Below are 14,643 nucleotides of genomic sequence, written 5' to 3'. Positions count from 1 at the left end.
GTAAGTCAAAAGTCTGACATAGGTCTCCACCTTTGAAGCCAGCAATGTTGCATCTCTCTGATCCTTCTTCCATCTTCATGTCCTTCTCTGTGACCACAGCTGGGAAAGTTTCTCAACTTTAAAGCATTCATGTGATTGGATTTGGTGCACCTGCATGATTCAGCATAATCTTGCCATCTCGTAGTATGTGCCCTTAATCACATCTTCAAAGTCCCTTTTTCCATGTAAGGTAACAAAATCCACAGGGTCAGGATATTAGAGCGTTGACATCTTTGGGAGGGCAATCATTCTACCTGCCATACCATATGTAGACTTCCACTCCAGAAACAGTATATATTCAAGCCTATTTTATGTATTTTAAACTTTTTACAAATTTATTCTTGTAAGGCCACACATCTCAATAAGAAAAGCTATTCTTTGTACTTTGTTTTTCTTATCGTTGCTATGATTGTTTCCATTATCTTTTCTACCTGGTTTTTGTGTTCATCGACTTTGTTGAGTTTAACATTAATTCTAAGAGTACTTCAGTTCATTCTCTTTGGGTTTATAGTTCTATAATCGTTGACAAATAAAGATAATTTTGTCCAGTAGTTATACTTTATTTGGTCAGCTATACTTTATTTGGTCAGAATTTCTAGAAAATAAATAATAATGCTGACATTGAGAATCCTTGGTTTTACTCCCAAATTGTAATGGAAGCATGCCTCTTAAGAGATAGTATTAAGTATGATGCTAGCATTCAATGTAAGGTATTCTTTATCAAATTGCAGAAAAATCCTATAGTTTTTAAAAGGAATTGATATTGGACTTTCTGGAATGTTTTTAAATATCTGTTCATTTGATCACACTTTTCATAGTTCTTACTGACTAAAGGTATGTATTTTCAAAAAACATAATTAAACCAGGGTCCCACTTGGCCCAGCTGTTTTGAATTTTTAAAAACATTTTTTAGTGTAAAATATACACATACAGAAAAAATTGCATAAAACATATATACAGCTTAATGAATTATTACAAAGTGAATATGCATGTCACTACTACCTAGGCCCAGGAATACACATTTACCAAAACTCTAGAAGCCCTCTGAGTTCCCCTTCTACATCAAAACACCTTCCTATCCCCCAACTAATGGCAATTACTGCCTTGTTTTTCTTTATAATTTAATATTTTTCTTTATAACATTATATTTATAATGTATGAATCCTTATGCACTATCATTTCATTTCTCCTGTCATTGAAATTTACATAAATGGAATCATTAATTATGTACTCTTTGATGCCTGGCTTTCTTCACTCAATATCCCATTGTTCACATTTGTTAGAAGCTAGGAGTCAACTCACTACTCTGAAAATTGTTAAAACATAGCGAAAGATTCAAGCATTTATTCTTCCTTTCCTGAATAAATTGTAGCTCAGAGTAACTGAACTGTTGGTAAGGGAAAGTTTTTATTTATACAAGTATTCCAATTAATAAACAAAGAAGAAAGAAGAGAATATCATCATTCAGCCTCTAATGAAATAAGGGATCTAGAAAATGATCTTTGGTGGCTGCTAAACCCATTAGGGGAAAAGTGAATGAAGAACTTTATCATGGATGAATCAGGTTGACAATACCAGAACACAGTGATCCATGTAAATATTAGAAAAGAGTGACACAGCACCTAAATATATAAAGCAAATATTAACAGACATAAAGGGAGAAATAGACAACAATAGAATAATAGCAGGGGACTTTAATACTCCACTTTCATCAATGGATAGATCATTCAGACAGAAAATCAATAAGGAAACATTGACCTTAACTGACACATTAGACCAGATGAACTTAACAGACATATGCGGAACTTTCCATCCCAAAGCAACAGAATAAACATTCTTCTCAAGAGTACATCAAACATTCTCCAGGATAGATCATATGTTAGGCCACAAAACAGGTCTTAATAAATTTAAGATGATTGAAATCATATCAAGCATTTTTTCTGACACAATGGTATGAAACTAGAAATCAATTACAAGAAGAAAATTGTAAAATTCACAAGTACGTGGAGATTAAATAACATGCTACTGAACAACCAATGGGTCAAAGAAGAAATCAAAAAACACCTTGAGACAAATTAAAATCGAAATATAACATACCAAACTTATGGGATAGGGCAAAAGCAGTTCTAATAGCAATAAATATTTACCTCAAGAAACAGGAAAAATCTCAAACAACCTAACTTTACACCTCAAGGAACTAGGAAAAGAAGAACAAACAAAGCCCAACAATAGTAGAAAGAAGGAAATAAAGACTAGAGTTAAAATAAATGAAAAAGAGACTAAAAAGACAATGGAAAAATTCAATGAAACTAAGAGCTGGTTTTTTGAAAAGATAAACAAAATAGACAAAACTTTAGCTAGACTCACCAAGAATAAAAAAAAAGAGGACTCAAATAAACAAAATTAGAAATGAAAAAGGAGATGTTACAACTGATCCCACAAAAATACAAAGGATCATAAGAGACTACTATGAACAATTAAATGCAAATTCCACAACCCAGAAGAAATGAATAAATTCCTAGAAAACATACAAGCTATCAAGACTGCATCATGAAGAAACAGAAAATCTGAACAGACCAATTACTAGTAAGAAGATTGAATCAGTAATCAAAAACCTCCCAACAAACAAAAGTCCAAACCAGATGGCTTCACTGGTGAATTCTAAAAAACATTTAAAGAAGAATTAATACCAATATTCTCAAACTCTTTCAAAAGACAGACAAGGAAGGAACACTTCCAAACTCATTTTATGAGGCCAGCATTACCCTGATAGCAAATCCAGAAAAGGACACCACGAGAAGAAAAATATCACAAGTCAATATCCCTGATTAACATGGATGCAAAACTCCTCAACAAAATATTAGCAAACTGAATTCAACATTATATTAGATATATCATGCATCAGGGCCGAACCCGTGGTGTAGCAGTAAGTGCATGCGCTCCACTGCTGGCGGCCCAGGTTCGGATCCCAGGTGTGCACCGATGCACCGCTTGTTCAGGCCATGCTGTGGCGGTGTCCCATATAAAGTGGAGGAAGATGGGCATGGTTGTTATCTCAGGGCCGCCAGTCTTCCTCAGCAAAAAGAGGAGGATTGGCATGGATGTTAGCTCAGGGTTGATCTCCCTCACACACACAAAAAAAATCACACACCATGATCAAGTGGGATTTATTCCAGGGATGCAAGGATGGTTCAACATCTGCCAATCAATCAATGTGATACACCACATTAATAAAATGAAGGATAAAAGTGGTATGACCATCTCAGTAGATGCAGAGTATTTGACAAAATTTAACATTCATATTATGATATACCCACTCTCAACAAAGTGGGTATAGAGGAAATGTACCTCAACATAATAAAGGCCATATATAACAAGCCCACAGCTAACACCATACTTGATGGTGAAAAGCTTTTCCTCTAAGACCAGGAACAAGACAAAGATGCCCACTCTTGCCACATTTATTCATATAGGATTGGAAATCCTAGCCAGAGCAATTAGGCAAGAAAAAGAAATCAAAGGCATCCAAATTGGAAAGCAAATATAAAACTGTCACTATTTGCAGATGACATGATATTACATATAGAAAACCCTAAAGCCTCCACCAAAAACCTGTTATGACTAATAAACGAATTCCATAAATGTGCAGGATACAAAATCAAAATACAAAAATCTATTGTGTTTCTATATACTAACAATGAACTATCAGAGAGAGAAATTAAGAAAACAATCTCATATTCAAGTGCATCAAAAAGAATAAAATACCTAGGAATAAATTTAACCAAGGAGGTGAACAAATTTAACCTGTACACTGAAAACTATAAGACATTGATGAAAGAAGTTGAAAAAGATACAAACAAATGGAAAGATATTCTGTGCTCATGGACTGGAAGAATTAATATTGTAAAACTGTCCATACTACCCAAAGCAATCTACATGCAATCCCTATAAAAATTCCAATGGCATTTTTCATAGAAATAGAACAAACAATCCTAAAATTTGTATGAAATCACAAAAGACCCCAAATAGCCAAAGCAATCTAGGGAAAGAAGATGCTGGAGGCACCATGCTTCCTGACTTCAAACTATAGTCCAAAGCTATATATATATATATAGTAATCAAAACAGTATGGTATTGGCATAAAAACAGACACATAGATTAATGGAAGAGAACAGAAAGCCCAGAAATAAACCATGCATATATGGTCAATTAATTTACAACAAAGGAGCCAAGAATATACAATGGAGAAAGAATAGTCGCTTCGATAAGTGGTGTTGGGAAAACAGGACAGCCACATGCAAAAGAATGAAACTGGACCACTATCTTACACCACACACAAAAATTAACTCAAAATGGATTGAAGACTTGAAAGTAACACCTGAAACCATTACACTCCTAGAAGAAAACATAGGCAGTGACCTCCTTGACATTGATCTTGGCGATGATTTTTTGGATTTGACATCTAAAGCAAAGACAACAAAAGCAAAAATAAGCAAGTGGGTCTACCTCAAACTACAAAGCTTCTGCGCAGCAAAGGAAACCATCAACAAAATGAAAAGGCAACCGACCAAGTGGGATAAAATATTTGCGAATCATATACCTGATAAGGGGTCAATAGCCAAAATATATAAAGAACTCATACAACTCAAGAGCAAAAAAACCTCTGGTTTAAGAATGGGCAGAAGATCTGAATAGACATTTTTCCTCAGAAGACATCCAGATGGCCCACAGATTCATGAAAAGGCGCTCAATATCGCTAACTATCAGAGAAATACGAAGCCAAACCACAATGAGATGCCACCTCATATCTGTTAGAATGGCTGTTATCCAAAAGACCAGAGATAACAAGTGTGTGGAGAAAAGGGAACCCTGTGCACTGTTGCTGGGAATGTTAATTGGTGCAGCCACTATGGAAAACAGTATGGAGATTCCACACATAATTAAAAATAGAACTACATATGATCCAGCAATTTCACTTGTGGGTATTTTTCGAAGGAAATGAAAACACTAACTCGAAAAGACATATGCACTCCCATGTTCATTGCAGTATTGTTTACAACAGCCAAGACATGGAAGCAACCTAGTGTCCATCAATGGATGAATGGATAAAGAAAATGTGGTGTGTGTATATTGTCGGGGAAAGAGGGAGAATCTCCCTCTGCCCTTTCCCTTAAGGTTCTTCTGGCTGGCCAAATAATCAACAAGACAGGTTAGCAGGAGAAAATAATACCAAGTTTAATAACATGTATACATGGGAGAAAGCAGGGACACTGCGTTTTTCTATACAATAGCAGAAATTCTCGTCTTAAATATCATTTTTAGCCAATGACAAAGGAGGATTTGGGGGTGGGGGGAGTCAGTTACAGGAGATTACCACTAAGCACAGTAAACAAGAGTAAGGTTTATTATACAGCCCCAAGGCCTCATCTTCCACATTGATAAGTTACTAGAAATGAGCTCACCCCCTCTTTTTCTCAATACAGAGAGGGAGATACCTTTACAAATGGAGACTTCCCTTGTAAATGATTGTCTGACAACTCCTCGCAGGGCCATCCAAAGAATGTGGCCAGAGAGACAGAACTCCCGATAAGATGGGCTTGTTGGTGCCTTTTCTATTGTAACCTCTATCCTAAATTATCTTTTATAGCAGTCATGATAATAACCCCTTCCTAAAACAGATTTTTTGGTTTTAAATTTTTTAGGCAGTTTGGGAGGGGAAACTCAAATATTTTTCCTGAGCTCTCTGAGTCCTTATTGTCTTCAGCTCGAAATAATCCGCATACCAGAGTGGTGCTTCCTGGAGCAGCTTGCCCTGAGCACCATCAATATATATATATATATATATATATATACACCGGGAATATTATTATTATTCAGTCATAAAAAAAGGAAATCTTGCCATTTTATGACAACATAGATGGACCTTGAGGGCATTATTCTGAGTGAAATAAGTCAGACAGAGAAAGGCAAATACCGTATGATCTCACTTATATGTAGAATCTAAAAAAAAGTAAAAATTAACTCACAGATACAGAGAACAGATTGGCAGTTGCCAGAGGCAGAGGGTGGGCAGGTGGGCAAAACGGGTGACACTGTTAAGAGAGTAAAAAGACAAGCCATGGACAAGGAATAAATATTTGCACATTACATTGATAAATGACTTAGAATATACAAAGAATTCTCAATACTCAATAAGAAAACAATTCAGTTTAAAAATGGGCAAAAGATTTGAACAGACACCTTACCAAAGAAGATACACGAATGGCAAAAAAGCCCATTAAAAGATGCTCAACATCGTTAATCTTCTGGGAAATGCAAATTAAAACCACAATGAGAGACTACTACACACCTTTTAGAATGGCTAACATTAAAAAGACAACCAATCCAAGTGCTGGTGAGGATGTGGAGCAACTAAATCTCTCATACACTGCCGGGGGGAATATAAAACGGTATCACTGCTTTGGAAGACAGTTTGGCAATTTCTTAAAAAGTTAAACATACCCCTACCGTGTGACCCATACATTCTCATAGAAATTTATCCAGGAGAAATGAAAGCGTATGTCCATACAAAGACTTGTACACTAATGTTCACAGTAGCTTAATTCGTAACAGCCCAAAACTAGAAACAACTCAAATGTCCATCAATAGGAGAATGGATAAACAAACTGTTGTATATCCATACAATGCAATACTACTCAGCAATAAAATCAATGAATACATGCAACAATGTGGATGACTCTCAAAATAATTATGCTGAGTGGAAGAAGCCAGACAAAAAAGTACAAATGCTTACATTTTCATAAAATTCTAGGAAATGCAAACCAACCTCTAGTGACAGAAAACAGAGAAGTGGTTGCCTTGGGGTGGGGAGCCCAGGAGGGAGGGATCACAAAGCGGAAAGAGGAAACTTGTGGGGGTGATGGATGTGTCCATTATCTTGACGGAAGTGATGGTTTCACAGGTATGTACATACGTCAAAACTTACCTCGGTACACATTAAATATGTACAGTTTGTTGTATGTCAATTCCCCCTCAAAAAAAGCTGTTTAAAATGGAATGGATATAATTTTTATAAAATATGTGTAAGGTATAACAAATAATGAAACAACAGAACACTTCTGTATCCAACTCACAGTTTAAAAAAGTAAATGTAGCCATCATTTTTGAAAATTTCTGTGTTCCCTGACCACCCTAAAGCCCAGGCTTTCTTGTTAGGAACATATGCATGATTGAAACTATTGTCTGAAGACTTTAGGTTCCCATACGTGAATATTCTAGGGACTATTTTTATCTAAATTGGCTAAGTAATGTAGTAGTTGGGAACAATTTGAAGTTGAAACTTGCCTTTTAAAAGATGAGCGGCCCAGAACAGTAACTTAAAAATAATCCTGTTGTTGAATTGGAACGTCTGAGAACCTCAGCCCAGAATGCAAAAAGGGGAACCAGAAGACCCGAACAGGGCGTCAGCGCACTGTGCATATAAAACTCCAGCAGCAGTCTCCAAACCCAGAGAAGGAGAGGCAGGAATAGATTTGGAATAAGGGGTTGTAGTCAACTTTCCTTCCAAGGAAAAGCTGGGAACCTTCTCATGTTGCTTCATGAAAACTAAGCTATGAATCAGCCTTTGCCAAAGATCTATTAAATGGGTGAAATGGGCCTCTTGCCCATGATTTGATTCAACTGCCTCTTTCCAGCACAGCCAGTTCTTCTTTTCTCTGGAGCTGATTGGCTCGGGAGTGTGGCCAGAAGCCTACCTCCTGCTATTAAAAGAGTCAGGTCTCTAACTGTTGATCTGTTTTTTTCTCTTCTGAGTGATGGCGCTTCCCATCTTCATCCTCCGGCTGGCCGTCTGCATCCTGGCATTTCCCGTGTACCTGCTGAACTTTCTGGGCGTGTGGAATTGGATGTGCAAAATTTGGCTCCCCTACTTCTTGGCGAGGTTCAGTGTGATGTACAATAAAGAGATGGCGAGTGAGAAGCGGGAGCTCTTCAGCAACCTGCAGGAGTTTGTGGGCCCCTCCGGGAAGCTCTCCCTGCTGGAGCTGGGCTGTGGCACCGAGTCCAACTTCAAGTTCTACCCGCCTGGGTGCAGGGTGACCTGTATTGACCCCAACCCCAACTTTGAGAAGTTCTTGATCCAGAGCATTGCCGAGAACCAACACCTGCAGTTCGAGCGCTTCGCGGTGGGTGTCGGGGAGGACATGCACCAGGTGGCCGATGGCTCCATGGATGTGGTGGTCTGCACCCTGGTCCTGTGCTCCGTGGAGAACCAGGAGCGGACCCTCCAGGAAGTGTGCAGAGTGCTGAGGCCGGTGAGTGAGGGGTGTGAGGAGGACTGGATAAGTAGCAACCACTACCACCAAGGGCAGTCCAACTTCAGGTGGATCAAACATTCTAACGTGACTACTAGAGAAGACACAGTTGAACTAAAAATAAAATCTTAGAGTGGGAAAGGGGCTATAAAGGGAAAGATTGATAAATCTGAATACATAAAATTTTAAAACTCCTGCAGAGACTGTAAACAAAGTTAAAGTACAAAAACAAACTTGGAAAAAGTATTTGCCAGGGGTGATAGACAAAGGGTTAACTTCCTTCATATTAAAAGACATTACAAATCCATAAGATCAATAGGATTTTTTAAATCAATGAAAAAACACAAGAAAAAAATAAGCAAAGAGCAGGAACATAAATATAAATAAAAACAGCCAATTACATGATAAAAATGCTCAACCTTACTCACAATTAAGGAACAGATTAAAGCCAGAGACTATTTTTACCTCCTATACTGTCAGAGACTTTTAAGGGCAATATGGTGTTGGAGTGGGTATGGGGGATCAGACAGCCCCATATACACTGGAAGAAGTGCCCTCTTTGGAGCGCAATTTGATAATATCAAGATTTAAAGTGCACATTCTCTTTGTCTAGCAGGAATTTATCCGACAGCTATACTGCACAAATGTGCAAAAACTCGTCCATATGAAATGATATTTATTACGGTATTTGTCATAGTACAAATTGGAAATAACCCCAACACTCCATGAACAGCAGGCTGTTCAAGTAAATTGTCACATAATATAAAGGAACTCTGTGCAGCTGTTAAAAAGAACAAGGAAGAATTATCTATGTTGATATGAAAAACATTCCCAGGAGATAGTGTTAAACGGAAAAAAAGCCATCAAAGCAGAGAATGTTATGTAGAGTATAAGCCCATTTGTGTGAGGGGGAAAAGAATACACCTATATATGTATACACGTTGTGGGAATGATAGATAAGAAACTATTAACAGTGGTTACCTCTTGGGAATGGAATTGGACACAGGGGAAGAATTACTTTTCATTTTATACCTTTCCGTATAGTTTGAAATTCTTTACACGTGTATGTCATTTTCATATATTACCTTTATCATTTTCTTAAAAACTCATTTAAAATAGTTTAATTCTAAATGTTGTTGAACATAAAGTATGGATATCTTAACATTAGGATTTACTATTCTAGGAGAAACGGCTGTTCTGTAATCCCCAGTTTTATTTCTAATAGAGGAAGTTCCTCAGGAAGAAAAGGACTTAGAGATAAGAGTTTAGAGGCAGTAATAGAATTCCAGCTCTGGCTCAAGGACAGGCCAACATCAAAGCAGTACATGAAAAAGGTCTGAACCTTATCCCCAAATGCTGGGTTCTTGTATCCTACGACTGGGCACTAATGGGGCACAGTTAGTGGATGTTTTGTCTACAGTGTTACTAATCTCACAACACCCCTGCAAGGCAAGCAATCATCATCTCCACTTTATAGCACTGATAATACTCTTAAGGAGATCATATTCTTGGAAGTCTTCCTTAGCTCCTGCAAAGCACCCGCTCTCTGCTGAATGTAACCACGACTGACAACAGTCCTGTGAAGCAGGTACTGTCTTCATGTGGGGTTGGGGAAACAGACTCAGAGAGGTTATGAAACTTGCTCCAAGTCACACGGCTGGTAGGTCTGACTTTCTTTAACGCAAATATTCTTCTCGCTGCACCACAGTGCTTGTCACTGGGGCTTTTTATCTCTCTGACTTCAACATTTCTACCCCTTTTGCTGGCTGTTCTTCCTCTGCCCATCCCCTAAACATTAGAGCTTCTTTTTTGGCTCTCATTTCACTTGTATACGTCCCCTGGGCAATCTTAAGTGCCCTCAAAGTTTTCAATAACAATGCATACACAGATGGTTTCCAGATCTAAATATCTAGCCCAGATATCTCTCTAACACCAAACCTGCATATCTAGCTGTTTACTTGACAGTCACCTGAATGGGTGACAAACACTTCTAGCTTAACCTGTGTTAACCTAGAGGGTAACACTGACCTCCCCAGACTTGAGCCTCCTTCCTTCTCTCCTGTCCTACTCTATGGAAATTCTTTTTTTTTTCTTCAACCAGAAATTCTAAAGTTTTCCATTCCTGAACACAAGTCCTATACTTACCCATAGAATTTGGGTGATCTCCATCTAGAAACCCCCTGCCTGGGATAGCCAAGACTAAGGTAGCTAGAAGAGGCTAAGAACAGTGGGACAGGCATTAGGGATTTTAGGGCTGATTGTCAGGTCCTTTCCCCCTACTCCCCTCAGAGGTAGAAGGGTAGAAAATTTCTGAAGACACCCTAATAATGTGTAGCCTCTACTGTGTCTATACTTGAGCTATGTTTATATAGGACTGTCCTGGATGAAAGTAGCAGTTGCTAATTCCTACATGACAGTAATTTACACATAGTATCTGCTGATTGCATAAAACACCTAATGACAAAACATGACCATGAATTCAGTAACGCTTTTAGATGATTCAGTATTTTAATTAATCATGTCATTTACATCCTTGTGACAATGGTGCAAAAGTAAAGGATACGGTTAGTTAGTCTCAGGCAGTGCTTGGTGTGGATTCAGACTCTCCCACAGGTTTGCACAGCAGAGCCGAGAACAATTTCCAGATGAAGTAAAAGATTTTTTTAAAGTAAAAGTAGAAGCAAAAAAAATACGAAATTAACTGGCAAACAACAAACTGGGGAAAACATTCCTGCTATACATAATCTTATGATACTAAAAGCCCTTACTAGTCAGTTAAGGAAAAAAGCCAGCTCCCTATTAGAAAAGTGATAAAGGACATCGACAGATGAATCAGAAAAGAAGAAATCCAAATAACCAACAAGGTTTAGTAAAAGATGTTATCTCTATTAAGAAAAGCAAAGATATGAGTATTATTGTAAATGAAATACCATTTTACCCATCAAGTTGACAAAGATACAGGGGGAAAAAATATTGATGCGAGTTTACCGGAAACGGGCACTCCCATCCGTTGCTGGTATGAAGGTAAATTTGCTACAACTTTTCCAAAGGGCCATTTGACAACCTGTACCGACAGCTTTAAAAAGGCACAGACTTTTGACTCAGCAATTCCACTTTTTAGCAAGTTATTTGGAAATAATTAGAGATGGTCACAAAGATTTATGGATAAGGATGTTCACTGTAACAGTGTCTTTAACAGTGAAAGATTGCAAGTAAACTAAATGAGAATGGTTAAATAAGAGCTGGTACCTTCAGTGTGTGAAATATTGTGTAAAGATTTTTTAAATGTTGTAGAATAATATTCAAATACATAAATAAAATAAAGCAGGTTACAAAACAGAATGTATATTGCAATCCTAGTCTTAGGGGAAAATACATATTCATATAAAAGTACACACAAAATCTTAACAGCAGTTATCCCAAGGTGATGAAATGGTGGTTGATTGTTTTTCTTTCTTTCTTTTTTTTTTTTGTGAGGAAGATCAGCCCTGAGCTAACATCCGATGCCAATCCTCCTCTTTTTTTGCTGAGGAAGACTGGCCCTGGACTGACATCCATGCCCATTTTCATCTACTTTATATAGGACGCTGCCACAGCATGGCATGATAAGCGGTGCGTTGGTGCACGGCCAGCATCCGAACCTGTGAACCCCGGGCTGCCAAAACAGAGCTGTGCACTTAACCGCTTGCGCCACGGCACCGGCCCTGGTGGTTGATTGCTTTTCTTCTTAAATTTTTCTCTATTTTCTAAAATCAACATATTGGGGAGGCAGTATTGCCAGCCTCTGGAGCCAGACCACCAAGGTTCAAAACCTGACTCTGACATTTGCAAGCTGTGTGACGTTGGACAAGTTCCTCATTGTCTGTCTGACTCAGTTCCCTCATCTATAAAAATAGGAATGATAACACTACTACTTACCAGTAAGTTTCTGGTGAGGATGAAGTGAGTTAACGTGTGACAGGCAGTAAGGATAGCGCCTTGCATGCAGTAACTGCTTTAAGTTCTAGCTATTTTTATGTATTACTTTTATGATCAGAAAATGTAAGTGTTAATTGTTTTAGATTGGCAGGTCTGTATAAAATCTGACAGACGATGAAACCATTGACCAAAATGGTGTCTGAATAAGTTTTAAGTTACCTGTGTCTTCTCCTGAAGTTGGCCTCTGGGGCCACTGAAATCTGAAACTTCAATCATCTTATAAATCTATTTCCCCAAAACTAAAATCCTCAAAAGGTTTTTCTTTTCCCCTCGCAGGGCGGGGCTTTTTATTTCATGGAGCACGTAGCAGCTGAGCGTTCAACATGGAATTACTTCTGGCAGCAGGTCCTGGATCCTGCCTGGTACCTTCTGTTTGACGGGTACAACCTCACCAGAGAGAGCTGGAAGGCCCTGGAGACGGCCAGCTTCTCCAAGCTGAAGCTGCAGCACTTACAGGCGCCGCTGTCCTGGGAGCTGCTGCGCCCTCACATCTACGGATATGCTGTGAAATAGCGCACACACAGTAGGGAGCTGAATGGCTCAAATAAATTCAGGCCTCAGTTGTACACTTAGGATACTAATTGGGAGAAGAGAAACTCTCTTTTTAGGTCAAGTTGAATGTCATCCCTAAAAGTTTATGTTATAACCTACTTAGCCATTTTCTATTGTCTCCCAGAGAATCAAAAACAGAACAAAACAAACCAGCGTTGAACTCTCCCTTAAAAGGAAACTGTGGGCTTTCATAATTGAAGTCTGCCATTATCCCCAAATCTTAGTTTATTCAGTAGCTTCAAAAGTTTTCCAACTGTCTTATTTATGTTGTTTTACCCAACAGATTTTAACTTCACCCCCTCATTGAGAGCTTGGTGCTAATAAACAGTTAAATCACTCGAAAGAAGACTTTAAAAAGGGAGAAGTGAAAAAATCTTAATAATTCATAAACTGAATAAAGAAATACTAACTCGTTGAAAATCCACATCTACGAAGCACAGATCTTTTGAAAAAGAAATCTGAATCTATCTGTTGTTCTTTGTATCACTGGGCTGGCTTTCAAAATGAACGTACCATGCCGCCACGCCTAGTTCTGCACGGCTTTGTTATGTCTTTTATTCCAGCATTCTTACAAAGTTTGTTTTCTTGCATTCCAGTCTCAATCCTTAAGACGAGGAGTGTACTTGACGCTTCAGCATATCAATAAAACTATCTGAGGCAGTTACGGTTCTTGGGTTCCTTTTCCTTATTATCTAGCATACACTCTGCTGAAGGTAGCAACCTGCAGGCAAAGAAAGGCTCACTGTATTAGGAAAACCTTGTATGATTAGGCACAGTTTGTAGGAGTCCCTAAAAACCAGGCAATCTGTGAGCATGTAAAGAAGTAGACAAGGATGTTTTGGATGATTCTGATCAAATTTCCACTCCTGTCCCAAGATGCCTTCTTTGTTCCTTGCAACCATGGAAACCGCTAAAAATCATCACAAGTGCTTTGCAAACAAGCATTAGGTTGGTCAGTCAGAGGGTTTAAGAATAGAATTTTCAGCAGTAGTTTGTATGTATTTTAATAAATTTAGTATATTTTCTGAGATGATTTTCCAAAGAGATCTTTAAATGTCAAATCAGTCAATAAGTTCACATACATTTTAGTAATGGAAATAGAATAAATGGTTTTTCTCTTTGCTGACTTGGTTTCATTTTTCTTAATGTCTCTAGGAGGGCTTTCCTGCATTGTGGAACAATAAGCTATTTGAACACACAGATTTTTTTCTTTCTGCAGCCAGGTAATGATAAACACAGCTAGATTTTGGAAAAAGCAGTTTTGGAAAGGTCATAATGAGTTTTGAAAAGTTCAAGTCCAAAGATCTCATTTGTGAAATCCAGGGAGCAGAAAAAAAGAAAGCTTATTGGTCTAACTCTCTTGAACATGAAAAGTTATTGTTACGGTGAGCTTAGGACACTCATCTAAGGCCTCCTAAGCTATGGAACATGAATCTCCTCCCTCCACAGTCTCCAAAAAGTAGGAACCTCCTTAGTCTGCCCACCTCACTATCGATTAGGTCAGTCTAGTGACTGAGAAATATGAAAAGCCACAGGTCGACATGGTGAAATGTTATCAGCATGATGGAAGGTAAATAGCACCAAAGTACAAAGTATTTGGCACATTCTTATCAACTCCCTCTTGTCTAAGTGGTGCTACAAATAGTATCCTCATTTTCTATAGACAAAACAGAGGTGTAGAGACACAAATAAATGAAGTTTCTTACATTCCACAAGTCACTGAGCAAGTCCTAGAAGCCAAGTCCCAAAACCACAAAACCTG

The 14,643-nt window shown here is 38.1% G+C and overlaps 1 protein-coding gene across 2 annotated transcripts; it reads left to right on the top strand.

Moving 5' to 3' along the window:
- The first annotated feature begins 7,853 nt into the window (after positions 1-7,853).
- LOC101390487 (thiol S-methyltransferase TMT1A-like) lies at positions 7,854-14,001 on the top strand. Of its 2 annotated transcripts, none has more exons than XM_004429021.3 (2): positions 7,854-8,351; positions 12,606-14,001. In XM_004429021.3, exons 1-2 carry the CDS (start codon positions 7,854-7,856, stop codon positions 12,840-12,842), a joined length of 735 nt encoding a protein of 244 aa, XP_004429078.2. In that variant the 3' UTR covers positions 12,843-14,001. The 2 variants fall into 2 exon arrangements, 1 of the variants encoding a protein (XP_004429078.2); XR_015554884.1 differs by lacking the exon at positions 7,854-8,351 and adding an exon at positions 9,895-9,939 and having other exon boundaries at positions 12,606-12,677.
- Positions 14,002-14,643: the final 642 nt, after the last annotated feature.

The sequence above is a fragment of the Ceratotherium simum genome, chromosome 17, assembly GCF_057802395.1.
Source record: "Ceratotherium simum simum isolate JZ-2026a chromosome 17, ASM5780239v1, whole genome shotgun sequence".
Classification (NCBI taxonomy): Eukaryota; Metazoa; Chordata; class Mammalia; order Perissodactyla; family Rhinocerotidae; genus Ceratotherium; species Ceratotherium simum.
This window is presented reverse-complemented; position numbering and strand designations above follow the sequence as displayed.

Excerpts from the sequence above, each read along its gene's own strand:
- LOC101390487 (XM_004429021.3), top strand. The coding sequence starts at position 7,854 with ATGGCGCTTCCCATCTTCATCCTCCGGCTGGCCGTCTGCATCCTGGCA. Across the intron at positions 8,352-12,605 it reads TGTGCAGAGTGCTGAGGCCG|GGCGGGGCTTTTTATTTCAT; the intron begins GTGAGTGAGGGG and ends TTCCCCTCGCAG.